This window comes from Macadamia integrifolia, chromosome 8 (assembly GCF_013358625.1).
Source record: "Macadamia integrifolia cultivar HAES 741 chromosome 8, SCU_Mint_v3, whole genome shotgun sequence".
In the NCBI taxonomy this organism is placed as follows: Eukaryota; Viridiplantae; Streptophyta; class Magnoliopsida; order Proteales; family Proteaceae; genus Macadamia; species Macadamia integrifolia.
Window position 1 is genome coordinate 19,831,893 of NC_056564.1, and position 24,398 is coordinate 19,856,290.

Consider the following 24,398-nt stretch of genomic DNA (forward strand, 5'->3'; position numbering starts at 1 on the left):
GGGGGGGGGGGAGTGTTTGGGATTGGGATTGTAAGGGTGTCAATTCAGTAGGGATATTGGATATTGGATATCGATATTGAAACCGTACCATAGGAGATTGGCTATGGTTTTGGTATGACAATGGTTTTTTTTTTCTCGATATAGCATTGTATTGGTATTTAATACAAAACCGTTTGGTATGTATTGAATCATACCGAATATCAAAACCATGCCAAAATATCAAAATACCGAATATATATCCACAAGATCCAAAATATGGCCAAAAATAGTATACCAAAATCATACCAAATAAAAACTGTATCATACCAAGCCAATGTAGTATTGGTGTTGAAATGTACGATTTTTTTTCTAAGTACAATATGATTTCGGTATTGATTCTTTTCAAATTTAAAATTTTTGAATATTTTCTTTTTTTGGTATCCAAACATAATTTTCTTTTCTTAGCACCCATATGTAGCCTTAGCTGTGGGTGGGTTATAGAAAAAGCATGGGTGCATGGAACCGCCTCTTCAAAGCTCAAATCTTCATTGGGGCTATGTTGGTGGCCAAGAGAAGAAAAGAAAAGAAAATGGAATCTAGAAAAGAAAAGAAAAGAGAAGAAATGGTGAGAAAATAAAAAGAGTATGTATGTTTGGTTACCAAGAGAAGAAAAGAAAAAATAATTAAAAAAAATTTGAATTTTAGGAGAGAGATAGATATACGAAATTATTGTGTAATCATTCATTTTTGTTTTATTATGTTTTCATATTTTTTCATGTTTTCTTGTGTTTTTGACAACAAATTTTTGAGGGAACAAAAGAAAATTTCACAATTCTCAAAAGAAATTTTAAATTTGAAAAGAATAATGTTCTCTTGAACAAAAACATATTAGTGCAAAAAGAAAAAATTTTAACCCATTATAAAATATACAAAAAGTGTTTTTTTTTAATTTTTTTTTCCTTGCCTACCAAACACAGCCTGGGGGTTGGCAGAGGATTGGGGGTCGATTTTGTTGTTTGCAAAGGGTTGGGTGAAAGAAAAATGGTTCAAACACAAAACTTTTGCCAAAGGAATGTCCCATCAGTCATTCCAATTATTAGGGGTGGAATGATGGGTTAATAGGTCATATCACTTGATATATTCTTCACACCTAGGGCAAAAGACTATATAGACCTGAAAGCGAAACCATAACAACCGGAAAAATTTTAACCACATGCAACAAAGTCAACAATAGTTTGCTGGGAAAATGTCTTCCAGACATCACATTCCAACAATGACAAGATCTTAAAAAGTAGGTGAATTCTACCAAAAAAAAAAACAAAAGGAGTCGGTGAATGGAATACAACCACGGTTTGATAATGTTTCTGTTATTTTCAGAAATAATTTTTCAAATATTTAAAAAAAAAAAATTTTTTTTTGATATTTGATAAATCTGTTTCTCGAATTAAGTAGGTTTAGATAGAATTATTAAGTAGGTGTGCATTTTATTGGGAAATTTGAACTTCAATTCTCAACAATGATTCAGTAATTAATTCATAAGGGTTTGGAGAGAATTGAAAGAAATCCACAAAGGAATAGATGGATATGAATTTAAGGCCTTCACTAGCAAAGCAAAAATTCGATGTATTCCTTCTTGTATCCTTGGAGAATCTTCAAACTTTGGAAAGCTGTCAGGTAAGGTAAACACTGGGTTGGGCGATGCAACTTTTCATCTGGGGACCATCGATTTTTTGGCCCACAAGTTGTTCTAAGAAATGGAAAAACAAGTCTGACTCATTTTGTCAAACCCGTTTCTAGACACAGAAATAAGTATAAATTTCTATTTATGTTTCAAAAAACAAGTTTATCAAACAATTTTTGGAGTGTTTTTCCATTTCTGAGCACAGAAAAACGATAAAACATGTTTCTGAAAACGATATCAAATAGGTTTATCAAACATTCCCCTGGTATTGTTTCAGAGTCTCATCCAAGCTTAACCAATCAATAAAAGTGATGGATGAAGAAATTTTCTTTTAAAATTATAGACGAAGGAAAACTTGGTCGAAAGAATTAAATACATTAATTTAATCATAATCAATGTATTCAAATTTTGATCTTTTCAAAAGTATTGAGGTAGAAGGGTAGTTTGAAGTTATGGACTTGGGAGTTAAATCGCTAATTCCTCCAATTATCCTGTATTAGTCAACGAGGGTTCTAAACATGCTGAAAATTAAGGTAGGTGAAAAGTGTGGAGCAAAGGTAGGCATGGTTCAAGAGTTCATATTGAGAACTGGAATTGATTGCCATCAATTCCAATCCAAATCCATTCCGGATCAGTAAGAATCGGGCTGAATTGGTTTTAAAAAAAAAAAAAAAAAAACTTTAAAACCGGATCAAGGCCAGCTGATTATGATCTGAATGGATTGATTTCATGAGGTAGAGGAGCAAATAACTTACATGTAGGTCGAATTCAAAATACCGCAAGCCTCCAAAGATATGTAGTAATATATAGAAGGCAAAGGTTGGGTATGCTGTTAGTTTTCTTGGAGCTAACGACTCAACCAATATTTAAGGGGATTGAGATGGGAAGGTAGGAGGTACTTTTCCAAGTTGAGGAGGAGAGAGGTGGACGTAGTGCTAGTCACAATGCTGGTGTGCCCAACCTTTACCCATATATAAATTATGGTGGCATTTTCAATAATGTTTGGGTCCAGATGGTTCCAAATGAAAATATTTTACAAAAGAAAAATATTTAGGAAGTTAAGGATAAATAAAGAAAAAAAAAAAAAAAAAAGAACTTTTGAAAAAAATTTTAAAATGGGGGGAGGGTGTTTTCCTTCACCATGTAGTGAAGCTCAGTAATGTCTGCCCCCTTTACTTATAAATGGTCAACACTATCTTGGTATCTCCCATTGCCATGTGGTACCCTTTCAACCCCATCCAAACCTCTTAGGGTCAAGTGATTATCCTTTGATCGTGGGTGTGGGAAACTCAATCTATTTTAAATTTAATATTTTCCAAAGGCTCTGTTTATTTCATTGTAAAATTCGTACTACAAATAAAATATTTTTATAAAAGATGTCATTTTGTATTTTACGTTGAAACTTGAAACAAATGAAGGAAAATATTATTTTAGTAAAAAAAAATCTTTGTACCTTCTAGAATGAAAACAAAGGGAGCCACCAAAGAAAAAATAATGTTTTTTTTTTATTTTAAATTTATTTTTTAATTGTACAATTTCCATTTATGGAGGGTATTATCCCTTGTGTAGTTTATTTTTTCTTCTGTCAAGTAAGTCTAAACCCTTAGCATCCTTTATCTGGAGGAAAAAATAAATGAACAACAAAGCAATGCAACATATCCTTTCAAATAAAAGCTTTGTTTTATTTTATTTTATTTTCTGGGGAGGGGGGAGGAATAAAAGAAAATTTAAGGGACATTGTGGTCAACCATTTCGGGGTTCTTTCAATTATATTGTTTCTCATGTAATAAAACATTTCTTGAAAGAAGGCAATCAAGACAATGGGAAGAGGATCAGGATCCTCTGTCGTGTGACACACTTTATAGCATGCATCCAATGATCAGAAATGTCTTAGATTGCCTTTGAGTGCCTTGAACTGTGTACTTGAACATTTCTGATCGTTAGATATACACTACACATCCTTATCACGTTACAAACAGCCCGATCCATAGAAAGATGTGTTAGTTCCGAAAGTCTTGACATGGTATGCCATAGACCTTCTAGTGGTACCACTGGTGACTTTCACAAATGTATAATTAAAAGAGATGCTTCCATTGATAGTCAAAAATTCATGGCATTGGAGTTGGAAGGCTTTGAGACAGACCGTTGATAGTGAGTTTGGCATAACCTCCCTATGATTGTTCATTATGGTTGCTGCTATGGTAGCGGCAGCAACTGTTACTGCTACAACTATGTGAAAATATTTGCAGTCATTCTATCGGTGCAGTGAGCATTAGATGGCTAAAAGCTTCTTTGGGTGCTTGTCTAGATACTCTCAGTCGTCTAATACTCTTCGCACCTCATTGCTTGCTACAGAGGAGGCTACAAAGGATGTGAACTTGCTACAACTACTATTATCAAGGGAAAAAAAAAACCAGCACTAAGAAGTGTTTTGTAGGCTAAACGCTTTGTTGCATTAGCGTTCCTCCTCTTGCTTCTATAATCACTTGCTGTGTTGTTACTAGTGGGAGTCAAAAACCCTAAAACGAAAACGGCCATTTAAAATTGATCAAGTTGAATAAAAATTTTATTTTAATTCAATTTTGGTTTTAAAAATTGAAAATTTATTATAAATTTCTATCCGAAAAGAGACAAGAGAAGGTGTTCACAGAATCACAAGTAAACAAGGAAAGGGATTTTTCCACTTAGCTCTGGTCCCTAAAATAACTCAGGTTAAAGTTACCGCACCCTAGGAACTCTACAGTTGTTTCCCTCCTCCAATTACATGACAATACACATGAGATCAGCTCTCACATGTTCATGGTTCTAAGTATTGGTATTGAATGCTTGTAATGGGTGATTTGTACCACGATTTGGCAAGTGTCCAGTCCTAATACCTGGTTGATAGTGTATCAATTGAACGGTACAGACCAAGGATAAAAAAGTCAAAAAAAAATTATTTTAAAATTTATTTTAAGATAAAACAAGGATATTTCTGTCTGATACGGGCAATTCGATATCAATCCATTCCAACACCATAATGGTTTTGGGGATGATTGGCCCATTTGGCTATTGTGCTCTAAAACCATGCTTATGCCTATAACGAGTACATAATTCAGAAGGAAGAAATTTGGAAACTTCACACTAGTACACTTCTATACTCACTCTGAAACAGAGAGGATAACCATTTGATGGGTTTCCATAAAAATAAATAAATAAATAAATAAAAAAGAGATCTTTCATTCATAGATTGGAAGGTGAAGGTGACATGGATGATTTCTAGGTGCCAAACAGCTTTCAAAACACACAATCGGGGATTGAATTTGTCTCCGCGGATTCTGATCTGATCTGGATTGAAATCGGTTAAAATAGGTCTCAAAAATCTTAGAATCAACCTTTAGATCTGAAAACTAAACAATTTTAGGGTTTTGGACCATGAGTAAGTTGTGACAAGTTGGTTGGTATTAATCTGATGATTCAATCACTCAGATTCCAACTCTATAAGCTAAAACGATGGTGTCAAGTGTCAATTAAGTTGCGATGTCAAAAAGTTGGTTAACCTTTTGGTGATGGTGTATGGTTGAGTAATTAGCCCCAAATAATACAAACAAACAAACACTCTGTGCACTGGGTTTGTAGGTTTAGTCTCACATCAGGTTTGTGAGTTTGTTGTGTCTTGTGTATTTTCATTATTTCGTGGCATTAAAAGTTGATTAACCTTTTAGTGTTGGCATGTAGTTTGAGTGATTATCAACATAAAAATGCAATGTAACACACCTTTGTTGATGGAAAAAAATTGGTTACTATCTTCTTTTATTTTTGGTACAAAAAAGGGGAAGGGAGGAAACGAAATAAATGAATAATTCATCTTCTCTCTTGATTTACGAATACTCTTTTAGGTTTTAGTATTTTCAAAAAGACAGTTTCAAAAATTTTTCTTCGACTCTCAAAAGGGTTACACCAATTATATGTAACCAGGGCAGCAGCCAAATTCTGTCCTTTATTGATTGCTTTTATGGAAAGATTTCACAAAGTTAGAATTTGGATCCTCTCCACCTACACTGAATTTGAACCAGAAAAACTGAAAACCTTTCACCTAAACGTGATGGCATGGCACAGTGGGGTTTTCCATTGAATGCTCATCCTAGTGGATTGACCAAAGGCATGGATGAAAACTAAGTCCTATCAGTTTTAGGTGAAAGCAAAGCAAATTGAAGTGTGTTATGAACATTGAAATTCAAACCTAAAATCGACCAAAAATACTCCTTTTAATTTGAATGTGAGATTATGACATGGAGAGGAGAGACATGTTGGTGGAACCATTAGGAGCACCATTTAGTTTATTTATTATTATTTTTTTAAAAACCCTTATAAAGGAAGTTTGCATGTCTTTGTGATAGTGATTGTAATGGTACATGGATTACATCGATGGTTTTGCCTAGCCCCTTCCTACTCCCTACTAGTTAAAAACTAGCAATGGTCCGGTAATATGTTTCTGCCATTGGTCATGGAGTAGATATATTTCACATTGGAAGTTATGGGAGGACGACAGTTTACTCTTATGACAGGTGATTCTCTCAAAGTCCTAATCATATACATTTAAGCTTTCCATGAGATAAGTTGTTTATTTATTTATTAATTATTGTTTTCATTATTTTACAAAGTTGGTCTCTTGTCAGGTTTTACATTTTTGAGTATTGGATACTATTTAATGTCACAAGGGTTTGCTTTTCATTTGGTCATATTTTATCATTGCAACCTACACATTATAGTACTTTTCAGTCAATCACCTTTGCATGGATCCTATGAATGTTTTATTTTTATTTCCCTGTGCTAGGGCGTACCTCATAAGCGACGCACCACATCACTGCTCAATGGTAAAATCATGGAATTAGATTAGCATCCTAGAATATAAGATCTTTAATGGGTAAGAGTCTAGAATTAATAGATGTCATGAGAAGAAGAAAGATTAATAGAATCTGTATTTAAGAAACTAGATGGAAGGGGGAACAAGCTAAGGAGTTACGAGATTTAGAACTTGGGTATGTTGGGAGGGCAAAAGTACTCGAAATGAAGTGGAAATAGTAGTGGATAAAGAATTAAAAAATGTAGTAGATGTATAAGAAATTGGAGATAGGATTATATCCGTCAAGCTTATAATGGAAAAGAGGTTGTCAATATAATTAGTTTTATGCATGCCAAGTAGAATTGTATGAAAGTGGTAAGTTACAAATCTGGGAACACATGAATGGTCTGCTGTAAGGACTTGGCTAAGGAGAAAAAATTATTATATTGAGTGATTTGAATGGACATGCTAGGAAAGACAATAGAGGCTATGAGGGTGTGCATTTAAGTCATTAAGACTAATAACAAAACAGTGAAAAGTGAAGAGAGAGAGAGAGAGAGAGAGAGAGAGAGAGAGAGAACAAAATGATTATTTTTAAAATATGGGGCCAACCATTAACAAAGAAGATGATATAGAAGATAATGTTTCACAAAGAATTAAAATGGGATGGATGAAATGTGAGAGGGAGTATAGAGTGATCGGCGTATTCCTCTAAAACTTAAAAATAAAAGTATATAGGATATTTGTACATCCATCTAAGATATATGGATTGAATGTTGGGTATTTAAGAAGCATTTTATAGTAGACCAAGTGTAGCAAAAATGAAGATTTTGAGATAAATGTGCGGCAAAACTAAGAAATAAAGTAAAGAATAACCATATTAGAGTTGAGTTGTGAGTTGCCATGATATAAGATAAGCTTCGAGAAAGTCGTTTAAGGGGACATAGCTATGCTTAACGAAGGACTTGGAATGCATCACTGCAAAGGAGTGACCTGATTTAAATTGAATGGTCTAAAAGAGCTAAGAACAAGCCTAAAATGACCCTAGGAGAAGTTTGCCCTCGAATTGTAGAGGCCTAAGTGTTAGTGTATGATGTCTTGTATTCCGTCACAGTTTAATCGAGGGAGTACTAATGCAGGCGCCCCGATAGGCAAGATTTCTTTGCTTCCCCTAGTCCTAATTAGGGTTTTTTCACTATATATTTGTAGCAATGTTTTTTTTCTCTGTAACGCAAAAAATACTGAGAGGTGTAAAGATGAACGCTATAACCCTATTCTCCATTGATAATGAAACAGAAACTCATCTCACCAAGGACGTAAGCAATTTTTCCGAACCTCGTAAACGTGTATGCATTGTTTGTTCTTGTTTTTTTATTCTACATCGTTTTAGGGTTGCGTTTCTACACTAATATCCAAATAGCCAACCTTATTATTTCTAATACCTCATCTTAGCACAAATCCATCTAAGAGACTCCCTTTAGTTGGAATAAATATGAATTATTATTGTTGCTTTCTATGCACCCATATCCTCTCCTCATGGTGTCCTGAATAATTCCTATCCTTGCACAAGGAGAGATTCAACTATGGAAAGAACTATAACATTGTTCATACATTTCCAACAGCAACAAAAACAAAAACCCAGAGTTTATCTTCAATTACAGTGAAAAGATTACCTATTTTTATGACACTAAAGGAGGAGGCATGGTTATACAATAGGGAGAAGGATTGCTTTTCTCCAAAAAAAAAATAATAATAATAATAATCAAATAGGTTTGGATTGTAGAATTATATCCCATTTTAATAGGGTTTACAATGTTCCAATCCAATGTTTAGGGAATATTCTAAAGTAAACACAAATAAAGAAGCTTTCCTTTTATATATAAAAGCCCCCCAAATTAATGTTGTTATTACCACTAATCAGAAGTTCTTAATTGGGCAGCGAAGACAGAGAAGATTATAATCAGGATTATTGAAGGCGAATGGGATCATTATTTGCTTGGGTAGGGATGGGGAGGTGACCCTTCTCCTGCAGACTCTTCACTGTTTCATATATAGTCTGCTTCACTGGGATGAACTCAAGCCCAAGCTCCTTTAGCTTCTGGTTTGAAAACTTGTATGGCTTTGCCCTTGGTTTCACCTCATCCGAGCACCTGCAACAACATAAAATAATCAATCCTTTGGACAAATAGGTCTCACACAAGTGGTTCAGAGGCTATGTTTGGATGCCAAGAAAAGAAACAATAAGAACCTACATGTCAAGGAGAGGTGAGAAAAAAGAAGGGTGACCAGTGGAGGGTTTGTTAGAGTGGGCTTTGTGGGACCACAAAAACGCTAGGGGTTACGACTTTTGGACTTGTGTTAGGTAAATAGTAGTGGGAGAGGTTGGTAATGGAGGGCCCAATGGCCCACCATTAAGGGCTGCCCCCTTAGGCGTGTCCACCGTGAAAAAGCAAACTAACTTTTCTGTTGAAATGTCTTTGGGAAGGTGGGGTGGGTCCACAGAATTGCAAAAAGTGAACATCCACTACTTGCAAGGGCATTCCGGTGTAATGTTGTTCAAATTGACTAAATGTCCCTGTACATGGACCCACATTGGGGAATTAAAGTCGTAAATTGCTTACTTGGTAGGGACGGGATACTCGGGGAAGAGCTTGGCAAGGATCTCGACGACATCGCCACGGTGGAGAACGCTCTCGGCGCAGAGGAACCGGCCGGCAGCTCCCGGAGCCTCGAAGACCAAGATGTGGGCCAGTGCCACGTCCCTCACATCCACGTAAGCCTGAACCGAGTTAACGTAGGTCTTGGCCGAACCAGTCAAGTACTTGAGTATGTGAATTATGCTGGCATTGATGGTGGGTTGGAGCATCGGACCAAGAACCAGAACCGGGATAACCACAGCCAGGTCCACCCCACTCTCCTTCGCCGCCTCCCACGCCGCCTGTTCCGCAACTGCCTTACCGTAACAGTACCAGTTCGTGGTGGTCTTACAGAAATCCAAGTCGCTCCAGCAAGACTCATCTACCACTTTCTCCGGATCTCGATTCGGGTCCATGTGAACCGCCCCGATCGATGACGTCATCACCACTCGACGTACTCCGGCTTCCTTCGCCGCGTTCACTATATACTTTGTCCCGTTCACTGCCGGTTCCACCATTTTTTCCTAATCAATAAAACCCTAATCATTAGAAACCTAATCTGTTAATGAGAAGGAAGAGATCGGGTTAACTCACTGGGTCATCAGTGACAGGGGAAGCAGTATGGAAGACCCCTTGACATCCATCGATGGCGTTACGAAGGCTTTCGTAATCTAGAAGATCGGCTTTGCAGAGGATCAATCTCTCTTTGGCACCTTTGAGTTCCTTCAAATGAGAGTTCTTCGGATCATCTGGAATCGAAAAACACAAAAGCCAGATGAGATTATAAGTAGTAGAAATACTGATAAAGAGAAAGAAGATCGTTATCGAGGAAATCAGACAGACCTGGGTTCCTTACAGTTCCTTTAACGGTGTAGCCTCGCTCTAGTAGAAACTTGACGAGCCACGAAGCGATGTAACCCCCGGCACCTGTGACGCATACCGTCTGGCCGGACCCTGGTAAACCGTCCACCGGCATCCCGATGTTATCCTTTTTCCGGCGGAGGAAAATGAGGAGATGTGTTCGGAGTAAAACGACTATAACTAATTAAAAAAATGGCGTAAAGAGCGGAGGAATATGTATAGTGAAAGAGGAACGACAAAATATCCTTTATTTAAACGCAAAATCCTTACCTACCACGATTCCACGAGGCATGTTATCAGAGTACTGGATACTGATCGGGTGACCAATTCATGCCAGAGATTCTAATTGGATGGTTTCTGATATAATCCGATCAGCCCTTAAGTAGTAGATGATACATGAAAATTTCCAGCTCGTTTACAGCGGGGCCTAATCATAGGAGGAAAGTAATGCCACGTGGTAGGATATGGTAGGCATGATCATTGGCACTGGAGATTTGCTGGTGAAAGAAGAATTGACAAATCATTCTAATGATGGGTACTTATAACCATCTGATGGGTCTTCTGGTCTCTGGATGATGGGAGTGGGACCCTCTCAAGGCTGGGGTTATTTGCTTTTGTATAATAGGGCCCTTCTTTTTTCTCTTTTTTCTCTTTTTTGTTGAAAGGATGATAGGGCAACCATGCTAGCAAGGAGCATTCTATTACCCCTAGTTTATATAACCCACTGGTGAAGGTGAGATTTAATCCCTAAGACCTTAAGAAAAGGGCTTATTCTACCAAAAAAAAAAAGGCTTATCAGTGTACTAGTCTATCACCTTTGGTTGACAATTTGACCTCCTTTATATTAAATTTAGATTATAATAATTTATGGGCATCATCAAATAAAAAAATGATTTCTTTTTCTATATTAGTAATTTAAAATTTATGTTTATGACAAAAGGTAGAAAATTCATAAAAAAACATTGCTTTATATCTATTGAATATTATAATAGCCAGGGGTTGCAAACGTGAGGAGACGGGTTCGCCTGTTTCCACACAAGGGAAGGAAGGGTGACACTGCATTTCAAGAATCCTCTCCCTTTATATATTTATCAAGAAGAGCAGTGTTTTTTAGGTGAAACTTAAGGACCACGTCCAGACACAAGGGCTCAATGTCCTAACCATAAAACTTTGTTCCTTATTAAAAATAGAAGAATTAATCCATTAAAAAATAGACTCCTTTTCAGAAGAATTTGAGGAGGAGGAGGAGGAGGAGGGGGAGGGGCCATCCGCTTTCTATAATCACCAATTGACCATGCATTAATGATTAGAAAATATTCTCAAAATACAATTTTGAGATATCTTTGCTAATTGATTGGTTAATGACAAAAAGAAAAGTGTACAAACATAGCTTTTAACTCATTTTTTTATACCATTTTGTAGTTTTGCTAATGATTAATATACTCCCCTGATCTATAAGTTTTCCCCTTTGCACAAACTTTAAATTTTAAGCAATAGGTTGGTCAAAAGGATGTGAAATAAACTATATACACAAATGTATGCAATTTAATATAAGTAGAAGACCTGTGCAATGCACAAGTGTTTAAAATATAAAAAATATAGTAAAATTATACTCTCTCTTTTTTTTCCTTTTTTTTTTTTTTTTCGTTTGTAGTAGTAAAATCATACAACTGAAAAGCAAAAAAGCAACTATAAATTTCCTAAAAAAGATTATTAAATTAAGCTGTTGAATCCTCAACCATTACTTTATTTTAAAAGAAATTTCCAAAGTATTTGTCCATTCTAATTTTCAATTCACATATTGAATATTCGGGGTGTGGGTGGGGAGGGTGCAGCCCAAAGGTTGCAATTAAGGTCTTCTCCATGGCGGGGCAACATGGGTGCCATCTAGGTGAAATTAAGCCATATGTTTAGAAAAATACTATTGAATATAATTGAGAATCACTTTAACATCTAATGGCGCAAGAGAATATTACTTTCTTATGCAACTATTGCATCAATGCATAGATCAATGGAAGGTCACACGCGGAGGCATTTTCAGCACAATGAGGTGGCAATATAACCAAAAGTCCAAAGTGGTGAGAGAGAGAGAGAGAGAGAGAGAGAGAGAGAGAGCTTGTATATTTGAATTGAAATGGCTTTGAACTCACCTCTCTTGGAGGTTGCTAACCTTGGTGAAACACCATGAAAGAGAGGTCAAGCTAGCTTTATTAGTAAGAATTATGAGACACAAGATTCCAATTAGTACGAGAGATTCCAATATTAATGCATGTTTTGCACTTTGTTGATTCTTAAGACTTCACATTAATAATTTGTCTAGTTGCCTTATCTTTATGTTGGTTTCTTTACTCTCTTGTCAATATCTGATGGCCGTTAAATTCTTACATGAGAGTGCGTCAAGAATTAGCAGTGATATGTGATGAATCCTCAGCTCTATTTTCCCATGTGTATGGACATAGGCAACACGGCATTCTTTTCCCAAATATAGAATAAGACAATAGGAAAAATCTTTTTCTAGACAGCATTGAGGAAGGTCTTTTTATACAGCCCAAATTTGATACATCCAAAATGACCAATTATAGACCCTAAAGTCCCCTATTCACATGTCAAAATTCGTGATGAAATATAAAATTTCAGGCAGACTTGAGGTATCAGTATTAGATTAGTAAGATTCATACTTTTAACACACTTAATTTCTCCTATTTTAGTAGTTGCAATGGGGGTGTCTTAGGCTCTTAGCTTGGGAAATTTCTCAGGTACTGCTCATGGGCTAACTAAGATGGCAGCCCAGAGGCAGCCAAATGGTGCCCAACTTAAAGGGAGGGCGGCCACGGAGAGGGGAGGGTGGCCTCGAACTGCAGCAGAAGCAGAAGCTGTTGCAACAAGCATCACCTTAACCATGGCGTGCTAGTTTTTCTTTTTGGACCAATAAGCTGGGCTGCCCTGTCCATCCAGTAAGCTGAGTTTTTTTTTGGACCAATAGATTAGTTTCAGGCCCATTCTAACGTCGGGGTGGGCTAATAGGATGTAGGAAATGCTATTAACCTTAGCTACTACTTAGGGGTGTAAGTTTGGCCCCAAACTGTCGTGGCATACTCTAAGCTTGCACAGGGTTGGACTAAGGCATGTTTGATAAGGTTTATATTGTTTATGTGTCTATAAAACAGTAGAAATGGATTTTTACGTTTTGGGAAACAAAAACAGATTTTTTGGTGTTTGATAACCTATTTCTCGAAATGTTTTTTGCAGATATAATGCTACTAAAAACCCAATAGTATCATCGGATGCCCAAAAGAGACAGAAGGTATGGTTGCCTCTTTTTAGGTTTAAATAGTTGAGAAATTTATTGGGCACAATAGCCTTTTTTTTCTCTCAATTCGTTTCTAGAAACGACGAAACAAGTCCGACTTGTTTTATCAATGTCGTTTCTAAAATTATAAATAGGCATAAATTTTTATTTATGTTTTTAGAAACTGGTGAAATGAAACAACTTTGTCAAACGTTTTTTATATTGTTTCTCTATTTCTGGGAACAAGAAAACTCAGAAACGGCAAAAACAGAACGTTGTCAAACGGTGCCTAAGATTTTTGACTTTGAGGGCAAGTTAGGGTTGAAAAACAATGACCCTAGGTCAAGGTTTGGTGAGGCCTGAGTTGAGACCTAGGCCAGCTTGACACGTCCCTAATTTTAATTTTATATAGATCATTTTATTTTATTATTATTATTATTTTTTTTTTAATGCATAGAACACAAATGACAAAAACAAGGTCAATCAGGCTTAGCCCAACCTTGGTAAAAATCAATGCCAATTAGGGCCAACTCGGCCCGGCCCAACCTAGCTTGATTAGGGTCAATTAGGGCCGGGTTGGGTTGACATGAACCAGCCAAGGTTGGGTTGAACCTAGATTGAGTTTTGTGGACCTAGGATTGGACTAAGGTTTTAAGAAACGTAGTCCAGTCCGACCTTGTTTCACCCCTATAATTACATATTAAATGAAAGGACATTTTTTACTCAAATCCTTTGCAGTGAACAGTGAGTGACAATGAGGATCCAATGGTTGAAAAGACCCTGACATACACCCAGTCGTTGGATTCTCATTCCTCATTACCGTTCATTATCTCACCGGAGAGGATTTTTATGCTATTTTATATGACCGGATGAATAATTTGACATACGGCTCGTGCTCATTTTGCCACATTGATAAATAGTGGTCTCAAAAATCCCAATTATATTGTTATCTGAACGCGGCTTTAGGTTCAGAAGACGGACCAGAAAGAATTGGTGATGTGATTGGGAATTCACTTTTATTAATTCTTTGTTCGTATCACTGACGAGACGGGAGGAGACGCCCAGAGGGCCAAGTGGAATAAGCACCTACGACTAAGGGGAAAGAAATGTCGACCATAAGGTTAGAAGATCTTAGAATACGAGTACAAGTGACTGGACAAGTCATGAAACTTTATTCATTTTGATCAATTATGGCCACCAAAATGGCTAACGATATTATATACTCTTGTCTCTCCTTTTGGAATATAAGAGCCATGGACAGCTTTCATTGAGCTCAAAGAATACTGATCATTTCCTTTAATTAATTTGAGGGGAAATAAGGAATAGGAGTTACATCACAACAAAAAATTCAAGATTTCCCATTTAATTAATACACGAGTTAGTTGTGAGTTATTGATTGCATATTGTAGAAATGTAACCCTAAAATAATGCAGAAAATAATAGAAAAATAAGAATAAGTAATGCACATAGGTTTAAGAGATTTGGCAAGATTATCTATGTCCTTGATGAGATGAAATCTTGTTTCATTATCAATGGAGAATAGGGTTATAGTGCTCGTCTTCACACCTCTATCAAATTGCTTGCATTACAGAAAAAGAAAATCTCGCTACAAATATATAGCGAAAAATCTTAATTCGAAAAGTAAAAAACTGCCCTCAAATAAAAAATTCGAGTGGGGACTGTGCCCCTCTACACCCCTGTTATGCTGGGGGATCTCCTGCCCTCTTTGCAACTACCACGGCCCACTTACCGGTAAGTGGGACCGTCGTCCTGCCTGTCGAGGCACTTGCATCAGTACTCCCTGGATTAAACTGCGATGGAATACAAGACATCGTACACCAACACATGTAATCGAGGTTTATCCTTGGACTTGAATTGTAAAATCAAACGGATTCGAATGATTTCTCATTAGAAAAAAAAAAAATTTAAAATATCTATTTACCCAAAAAGCCCCAAAGGTCTAAAATTTTTTATTTCATTATGAGAGATATAGAGAGCATGGTTTGAGAAATCAGGTCACATTAGCCTGATTAGCCTGGATTGATCGGATTGAATTGGTACTGATTCTATTCGATCTCGATTCTTGATGTCCGATTCTGATATCTTAAACCATGGTTAGAGAGGGAATCACGCGTTGACTCTACCCCATTATTAGTTGATGGACCACTGGTGTAACTATTTTAGGGAGAATGATTTAAGTCCCCGCAGGGCCCAGTTCCCCCTCTCTACATTCCTCCCCGTAGGATCGGAAATTATATCACATGATCATCGTTTGGCTATCGGGGCAACCTACGTGAACAGAATTCATATCATCTCTATAAGTGGGCCCCCACTTTCTTCCACCCACGTTCCCTTTACTCCCACGTTCTCCCCATGATTCCCTTCTAGATCACCTCTTATATTCTCCCTCCTCTTCTGTGTTTCCTACCCCTTATAATATCCTAAATTCTCTCTCTCCCTCTTCTTCTGTGCTTGCTACCCCTTATAATATCCTAAACTCTCTCTCTCTCTCTCTCTCTCTCTCTCTCTCTCTCTCTCTCTCTCCATATATCATACCATATGTGAGTTCACCCATATCATTTCAAGAGCTTTTGTTCTACAAAGCATAATTTTGGAAGTCATAATACAGATTTGAGGAATCTATTTTTCATATATTTTTATATAAATTAATCGTTTCTACCAAAAGTTGGGAGAATGTGCAGTAATAGTTGGAGTACTAGTACATGCATGGACATACACGGGATGTATGTTAGTACATAACAATATTTAATTGAATTATACTTTGAAATTTGATACATGGCTAATCAAGAACATACTCTTCCTAGCCAACGATTGAAAGTAACACATCATCCATCCACGAGAAAAAATAAGTGTCTCGTGAAGTTGGGAAAAATAATAGACCATTGTGATACCAGTATTTAGCCTTCTAAAAAATAGAGTCGAGTAATTTTCAAGTTACCATCCTAACATTTGGTAATTCTAGACTAGATAAAAAAAGTAAAAATTAGGGTAATTTACAACACCATCCTCTAGAGAATGCCAGTATTATAAGAACACCTCCTCTCTTTCACCAAATTAGATTCAGACCCCCTACGGGTAGTAACTGTTACAGAATATACCAAGAGTGTGACATCATCAGTTATTTTTTTTTTTCAAATACCATTTTACCCTTAAAAATATTGAAGTACTGAAATTACCCTCATTACTTGTAGTCCCCAAATTGATTTCACCATAACCCCAACCCACCAAAAAGGAAATGAAAAAATGGTTGCCATCGCCGGTGACGAAGTTTCAGGCAGTACCTCTCCTACTATGACTGACTAAAAGAGCAAAGGGAATTCGATGAAAATAAAGCAAGTGTGAAGGGTCTCGATCTGCCTAGAAGACCCTTTGAATTGGGGAATGGCAGCAGAGTCTCTTAAGGGAAGCCACCTCCATGAGGTGAAGCGGATGGTGGGTGAGTACCCTAAGCCAATCGTCAGACTCGGCGGTGAGACACTCACCATTGCTCAGGTGGCGGGGATTGCCGCACAGGATGCTGCCAGTGGTGGTGTAACGGTGGAGCTCTCGGAGTCGGCGAGGGCCGGAGTTAATGTGAGAAACGATTGGATTAGGGAGAGCATGAACAAAGGCACAGATAGCTATGGTGTTACTACTGAGTTTGGTGCACGTCACATAGGAGGACCAAACAGGAGGTGTCCTTCAGAAGGAGCTCATCAGGTCTGAAAATTAATTTCTATAAACTCCAAACCCATTTATATTTTTCCAATTTTTCAATCACCTAAAACTGGAACGGAAAAAGTTAATTAAGGTTACAAATTGATATTTTTCAAAAAAAAATCGGCATTTACTGTTAATTCTTTCCTTGTAAGGTAAATTTAAATCTAACATCCACGGCGCTTGGGAATTGATATCAGAGTCTTTGGGGCTAAATCCCAAACACTTGGTGTACTACTCACCAGCGACAGAACTAGCAACTCGGCTGGAACTCATCGGAATCACAAGTCGCAGGTAGGGAGAGAATTTAAGGATAGAAGGAGAGAATGAAATGGTATACAAATGAAGAAGGGTATTTTGGGATAATAAGATAAGGGTGTTTTACTCATAAAGTGTCATTTCATAGCATCACTTAAAGAGACTGACAGTAGGGGGTCTAAGTCTAATTTGGTGAAAGAAATGGGGTGTTCCTATAATATTGGCATTCTCCAGAGAGTGATGCTGTAAATTACCCAAAAAATTACCAACACACTACTCATGGTTCAATTAAGTGGAATCAACAACGGATTCTGTCTCAGTTGGTTCCTACTCTAGTTCAATTGGAATTGACAGAATTGGCTTGTACCTTAGAAATTCAATACGAATAGACTAATTCCACCAATTCCCATCTGCTTCCTCAATCAATAACACCTCTATATGAATGATGGAAGATAGTGTCCAAAAAAAATTACTACCATATATGAATAACTAATAGTTTATGTGAATAACTAATACTTTAATTCATTCCTAGTTTCCTAATGTTTTGTGGGGGGATGGAACCATGCTTTAATTTATTTTTTATTTCTTCCTTCCTAAGGCTATTTTCAGGATTGATTTTCTGAATTTTTCTTCGTAAGATTGCCTTTTCTCTCCTTTGTCTAAGAAAAGACTTCTCACTACTTAAATTGTTAATTCTTTCTAAGGATTATTATCATGTTGTGAATTATAATCATTTTAGTAAAGTTTTTGGATAACACTTTAGAATTTGAAAAATCATCCTAAATTTAAGGTTTTCTTATAAAAAAAAATTTGTTGGAGGTATTATAACTTCAAAAAAAATTAGCTTCTTTTATTGATAAAGAAATTGCCCTATGTGGTTTGTAATTCTAAGGTTAAATTCGATTGGAACCTATTCATTTTCTATACTTTCCCAAGCACATGTGGTTGGAGTGAGGATTGAAGCCTTCCAAGCATTCTCAATTTTATATCTTTTTTATTTCTTCTCTTGATGATAACAATCATTCAGAGCGTGATAAATTTACATTGTTTGCTATTATTTCACTTTCTATTTCTTATAGTATGTATTTTAACATGTGAAACCAAATCCTCTATATGTGCTATCTAGTATTTGTAAGTGGGGTTGTTGATTTAAATCTTTTTAGTGCATCATCATCTTTGTCTATTTCTTTGCATATTTCTCATCTAGACATTCTAGACCTATCAACTAAGGATCGCCCACTCTTATTTATACTTTGTTTTATCCCTTTGTTTCTAAATCTACTTGGTTCCCCCCTCCCCCAGTTTTTGTTGTATCTCCTTTTGGGTGGTCTGTTTTGCCTCCTTCCTGATTTTTTATGCATCTCTTTTTAGCTTTTTTTTTTTCATCCCCTCTCGAGGGTTTAGTCCCATTTTCTTGTTTGGTCTTCTTGGGTGGTTATGTTTTGTTTTCTTTTTTATTTTTTAATATATTTATATTCATTGAGGAAAAAAATCTGATTGAGTTTCTATTATTTTGTTTCACTTAACTTTGTGCGAGGATAGTTGGATTTTTACAATACAAAATTCAAGCAAGAAGCCAAACTCAAAGGAAGGACCACACGCACTTACATATGGAGACAAATAGGTGTATCCACACAAATAATTGCATACATATAACTATTAAAACATAAGAAATCTCCTTGAAAGAATAAGTGATCATACATCTAAGATGAAAGTTGGCTATGAACTTTGGAAGTAACTTATTTCATCAAATTATTCTTATAAATTAAAATAAATAAACTACACAAGACTTCTTTCGCTTATTTTCTTTCGTTTAGGATTCTTTATTAAAAAAAAATAATAATAATAATAATAATAAATATGATGTGATCGTTACATCCACTTCACTCAATTGAAGAACAATGCACATGATATGTTGTCTACTAAATTGTGAACTGGTGAAAAATTAGGTCAAAACCCAGTAGCTTCTGGTCATGCTCAGCACAAGCTCAATTGTTATATGAGTCAAGACTGATGACATAGCACAATATATAATAATAATATTGAGAAAAGAATTTTATCCATCTAATTGCTCGCGTGTGCTGAATATTTTCACATCCAGTTGTATTTGGGCATGGAAACCCCAACCAAACAAGGTTCCCTTGCCATAATACTATCTAAGGAAAAAAATTGTCAAAACCCCAGCTTCTCACAACCCCTTGGATCCACACTCTTTCTATAAAATAAAACTCGGGCCATTGGACAATTAGTTTCCTACCAACCACCTTTACTGTCCCTCAAGCCTCTATCGTTAATCTTAAGTAAAGTTAATCAAATCAATGAAGTGAACAACCCAACCTATCTGTTTGATTTTTTTTTTTTTTTTTTCAAATGAAACTTTGTTTGAAGCTTTGCTTCGCTTAATTCTGAATCACTGAGATAGGATTCGCGAGAAATTATTTTTTTTTTTGGATTTGTTGAAAGGAAAATGATCCCTGTCCCTGCTATATAATATCCACTTTGGAAGTCTCACACGCACTTGCCCGTTTCCCCATCTCTCTATCACACTATTTAATAATTTTCTCCATTAATTTATTAACATAAAATTCTATAATAACATCATTATCACAGAGGAAAATTCTCATCGAATTTCAAAGATTAACAACTGAAAGAAGAAAAAAAAACAAAAAACAAAGCAAATCAATGAACAATGGAAAGAGATGGAGGGAGAGAGGAAACCTATGAGTCCCATATTTCCTACTATAGAAAATGTGAAAGATCAAGGAAAAAGATGGAAACCCAAAAGGGTGAAAAGGGCAAAAAAAAAAAAAAAAGATGCTGTTTTAGGTTGGGCTATTGGCTGCAAGTGGTGATTACTTTAGCCAAGTCTAAGCAAATATGGCGTTAAACCACAGAAAGAGACCTCCTTATTCCCCTAGACTTGACGGCCTTTGGGTGTCCTCCCTCCTCTTGTCTTTTGGCTGTTCCTTTCTTTCTCACTGGGCCCTACTAACCACCCAATCAGTACAAAAAGAAAATAATAGTAATAATAATAGTAGTGGTAGTCCACCTGTTAGTGGGGCCCGTGGGATTCATTTTCTTCCTTCACGGCTTTGACACAGACGTGGCATCTTTGACGGACGTATCACCCGCACCGTTACCCATGTTCGCTGACTGGACGGTCAACACCGACAAACTTGGTGACGGAGGTCCGTCAACGTTAGAGGAAGAGAGTAGAGGGTGGTTGTTACCACTGCCATTGTTGTTGTTGGCGTTGAGATGGGCAAGAGCTGAGGACCCACTTGGGGGATTCCTGGAATGACAAGTGGCAGTGGAGATGGCTGTGGCCAGAGAGATCGGCATGAGGCAGAGACCCTTCCCTTGCAGATATTGCATGGCAGAACCCATGTCTTCCTCCATCAGCTTCGCCACCTGGTGCTCCGTCACCGATATGCTGTCATTTGTCGGCGTCATTTGGTTTCCGTTAACGCCTCGTCCTATTCCGCCACCTGCTCCTCCACCGCCGGCGGCCTGGATACAGTCACCACGTCCCTGATCAGAGACAAAACCCAACCCATAATCCTTCATTTATATTATATATAATAATAAGTAAGTGTGTGCAAACGTACTCAAAAGGCAAACAAAGAGAGAGAAAGACAAAGGAACCAAAACTGCTAAAGTAAAAGGACAGGAAAGGACAAGATGGTCTCGAGGAAAGGTTATAGGGCATATTTGGAATCTTGAAAGCAAGCACGCACGCATGCTGATCCCTTTGTCGTTTTGTTCTGACTGAGAATTCAGGAAAAACTGGCAAACTAATGGATGGGTCTTCTGAATTATGGAAAGTAAGCCTAAAGTCTAATGTCTAAATCACCATCACCACCACCACCACCACCACTATCTCCACCACTACCAACAAATTCCGTTTTTCTTCTTCTTTCTCTTCTGCTACTGATGAATATCTTTCCTTTAATGGGAAAGCCGTGGAAAGTAATTATAGTTTTAATTAATTTTCGTTTTAAATGAGGGTTGTTTTGGTGAATTAGTATAGTTCTTGGAACTTACATCTGAAGACATATCGGCCACCATAGGAGCAACAGCTGTTGCACCGCCCAATCTGCTCATGCTCAGAACCTGAGAGAAAATTGCAAAAGAGAAAGACAGTGTATGAGTGAGGGACTGAAATCAAACTCAAACAAGCCCATACATCAATGAGGGAAGGTTTGGAGATATATTTGCCTTGACTTGGAGTTGCAGGAATTTCACATAGTCGATGATCTCGTCCAGCATAGAAGCCTTGTCCGTCTGCCCCACATAATAAAGCAGAACTCATCAGTGGATCAAGGAAGAAGATGAAGATGAAAAGACCTATATGGGTATCCTTTCTCAGGAAAATACAACAAAAAGAAGAATTTTGAACGTCTTTTGCAATTTTGCACCTTTTGCTTTCGACCAGGCACAGAAAGTGATATAAATACGGAACTAAAAGACAGAAACTGCCCCCTCCACTTTTCTTTTCTCTGTTTTTTTTTTTTTTAATATAGGGAATATTAATCTAATCTTAAAAAGCTGATAATATCAAGATAAGGTGAAGCCAGCTTAAATCAATGGATCAATTATGAAATGACGAAATTGCCATGTAATACCATGTAATAAAATCATGATCATAAGACAAAGAGCTCTCTCTATGGCTCATTTAAAGGGTAATTTTGTCATTCCATTAAGATAATTGAAATATATTCTTGGGTTTACCCATTCCCCTTCCCTGCCCCCAAATAAGAGAGAGAGAGAGAGAGAGAGAGACCTTGTTGGCATTGGGTACAAGTTCTTGCAGAGCCTTCATTCTCTCTGCGATTCTTTCCCTCCGTAACTGGCAAAGAAAACGAATTGATCAGAAGTACAGAAAGAAAGAAAAAAAAAAAGAATAGAATAGAAGCATAGAAGTTAGAAGAACCCAACCTGCCAACCAACATAGAATAAGATTGTAAAAGACAACCACATTTATTATTTTTTATTTCCAAACCTAAATGCAGAGAGACAGAAAGACGTGAGGGAACAATTCTATAATCGAATTAACTTACTCTTTCAGCGATACTGTGAGGATCTGTTGCCTGCCCTCTTCTAGCCCTGACTCTCTGCCTCGGTTGACCCTGCCCATTACCGGCGCCGTTCGCCCCTGCCGCCGGAGTAGCTTGGTTCATCCCAGTAGCAGGAGCACCGAAGCTTTGGGTTGAAATGGAGCCGTTCTAATGCAATCAAAAAATCAAATCAAACAATGAGAAAACGAACAAATTAAAGCAAATTCCCCTATTATTAAACAAGAGGAAGAAATTAGCACCTGTGGGTGGTGGAAATGCTGTTGATTCGCTGCCTGAGCAGTTCGAGGTAGAGATCCGGTGAATCCGTTGAAAAGACCTTGAATTGGACCCTCTCCAGTCTTAAAATTAAAAATAAAACAAAATTAATCTGATAAGAAAATCTGAGTTTAATTCCAACCAGTAACAGTATTAGTTTTGATTGATGAACTGATCAATCACTCACTGGAGATTTGAAGGAACCGTCGACAACATCGTCGCGAGATCGATCGACAAGGAGTCGTGAATCTGAAGAATCACCACTTCCCAGGGTTAGCGGAAGCGGGAGAAGACCATGCTCGCCGCCAAGAGAAGCGGCGCCACCAGAAGCTGAGGTCGGAGATCTCGCCATGCCACCACCACCACCACCACCACCTACGCCTCTAGATAGAAGCAGCTGTTGCTGAAGCATCATTGCTGCTTTCCCAGTCGGCGAATTCCCACTTATCTGGTGCTGCCTCAGCCTAGAAGCCAGCAGAGTGGACTCGTCGAAAGGGTAGTGAAGGTTTTCCGAACCCGACTGGTCCTCCGACGATTTGTTGCTCGAAGCGCCGATTGCTATGTTGAAGAGCTTCTGACTGCCGCCGTTGGCGATAGCGCTACCGTTGTTAGAGGCGGCTGTACCGTTAGGGTTTTGAGGGTTAAGGTCCCAAGGGGATTTAGGGTTCCCAGGGAGCTCGGGCCAAGAAGGAATATTAGACAGCATTTGTTCGAGGAAATCATCTTGAGAGGGATGATGATCATAGTGGGAGCCCTGAACCTGATGCATCTGAGAGTTTGCGATCTGCTGTTGACCGTTATTCTGAAGCTCTTGAACTGCAATTTGGGACTGGTTCATGCGAGCCGCTATGGATATCCCTTGCATTTCTCTGCTACTAGGTTGCATGAATTGTCAACTTCTCTCTGCAACTTCAACGAAAAAAAAAATAAGGTAAGGGACACCCAGATCTACAGATTAAAGGGGAGCGGGAGAGAGAAACGGATTCGGCTTTGAATTTATTTGAAAAAGCTTAGAAAACCAATAGAAAGAAGGTGAAGAAAAAATGGAGATGGAGATAGACTCGCTCACTCACCTGACACAAGTGAGAAACAGGTCTTTCCAATTTCAGAAAATCTTAGAGTTTAAAACCGAAGCTCTGTGCTCATAAGAGTCTGTGTTTTTTCTTTTTTCTTTTTCTTCTTTTATCTCATCTCACTTGAAATCAAGAAAGATTGCAGGAAGAGAGAGAGAAGATTGCACTCATATCGCCATTTTTATAGGGCTTCGGATCCCGTTGCTCCTCGATAATAAATTCCAAAAGCAAACTTCGTTTCTCTCTCTCTCTCTCTCTCTCTCTCTCTGACTCAACTCTTTTTTCGAGCGACCCAGAATCGCCTCGGGTTCACCACAATGTTGACCTTACTATGGTTAACTTAATGGTTAGTTGGCCGATCTGGTTAGGGCTCGCTTTGGAAGCATATTATAATTACTAAACTACCCTTTATTTAGGTTTCATTATATATAATCTGAATTTTTATTACTTAATCGTTTATTTTTCTTGAAAGGTTCCGTAATTTCCTGAGGAATGATAACGGAAAAAGGTTTGAATTTCGAAATTCGAAGAAGGAAAAAAAAGAGAAAACGTGGAACGCAGAAATGATTGGAACGTTACAAGATAATAACTATGAGGGAAACTATAATTAACTATTAACCTTTTGTGAAATTGGTAATATGGTGAGGAAAGGTAGCGGTGAAAACACAGAGGTGTGAAATGATAGCCAATCATTGGCTGACTCAGAAAACGACGGCTCTGATCTTACAGGGGACGCTGATGGGTGT

The 24,398-nt window shown here is 37.4% G+C and overlaps 3 protein-coding genes across 7 annotated transcripts; 1 reads left to right on the forward strand and 2 right to left on the reverse strand.

Moving 5' to 3' along the window:
- Window positions 1-8,069: 8,069 nt before the first annotated feature.
- On the reverse strand, window positions 8,070-10,204 carry LOC122085760 (cinnamoyl-CoA reductase 1-like). Its single transcript, XM_042654335.1, has 4 exons — window positions 9,965-10,204; window positions 9,716-9,870; window positions 9,107-9,645; window positions 8,070-8,635 (listed from the first exon to the last, which is right to left on the reverse strand). Exons 1-4 carry the CDS (start codon window positions 10,095-10,097, stop codon window positions 8,452-8,454), a joined length of 1,011 nt encoding a protein of 336 aa, XP_042510269.1. The 5' UTR covers window positions 10,098-10,204; the 3' UTR covers window positions 8,070-8,451.
- A 6,469-nt stretch (window positions 10,205-16,673) lies between these two features.
- On the forward strand, window positions 16,674-16,997 carry LOC122086783 (phenylalanine ammonia-lyase-like). The gene has a single exon (XM_042655744.1). It carries the CDS (start codon window positions 16,674-16,676, stop codon window positions 16,995-16,997), a length of 324 nt encoding a protein of 107 aa, XP_042511678.1.
- A 2,798-nt stretch (window positions 16,998-19,795) lies between these two features.
- LOC122087425 (bHLH transcription factor RHL1-like) lies at window positions 19,796-23,899 on the reverse strand. Of its 5 annotated transcripts, none has more exons than XM_042656560.1 (9): window positions 23,653-23,899; window positions 22,767-23,482; window positions 22,564-22,662; window positions 22,307-22,471; window positions 22,030-22,095; window positions 21,465-21,530; window positions 21,291-21,359; window positions 20,296-20,777; window positions 19,796-20,224 (listed from the first exon to the last, which is right to left on the reverse strand). In XM_042656560.1, the coding sequence occupies exons 2-8, from the start codon at window positions 23,463-23,465 to the stop codon at window positions 20,331-20,333; spliced, it is 1,611 nt and encodes a 536-aa protein (XP_042512494.1). In that variant the 5' UTR covers window positions 23,466-23,482; window positions 23,653-23,899; the 3' UTR covers window positions 19,796-20,224; window positions 20,296-20,330. The 5 variants fall into 5 exon arrangements, with proteins under 5 accessions (XP_042512494.1, XP_042512493.1, XP_042512495.1 ...); XM_042656559.1 differs by having other exon boundaries at window positions 19,796-20,231; window positions 23,653-23,898; XM_042656561.1 differs by having other exon boundaries at window positions 19,796-20,756.
- Window positions 23,900-24,398: the final 499 nt, after the last annotated feature.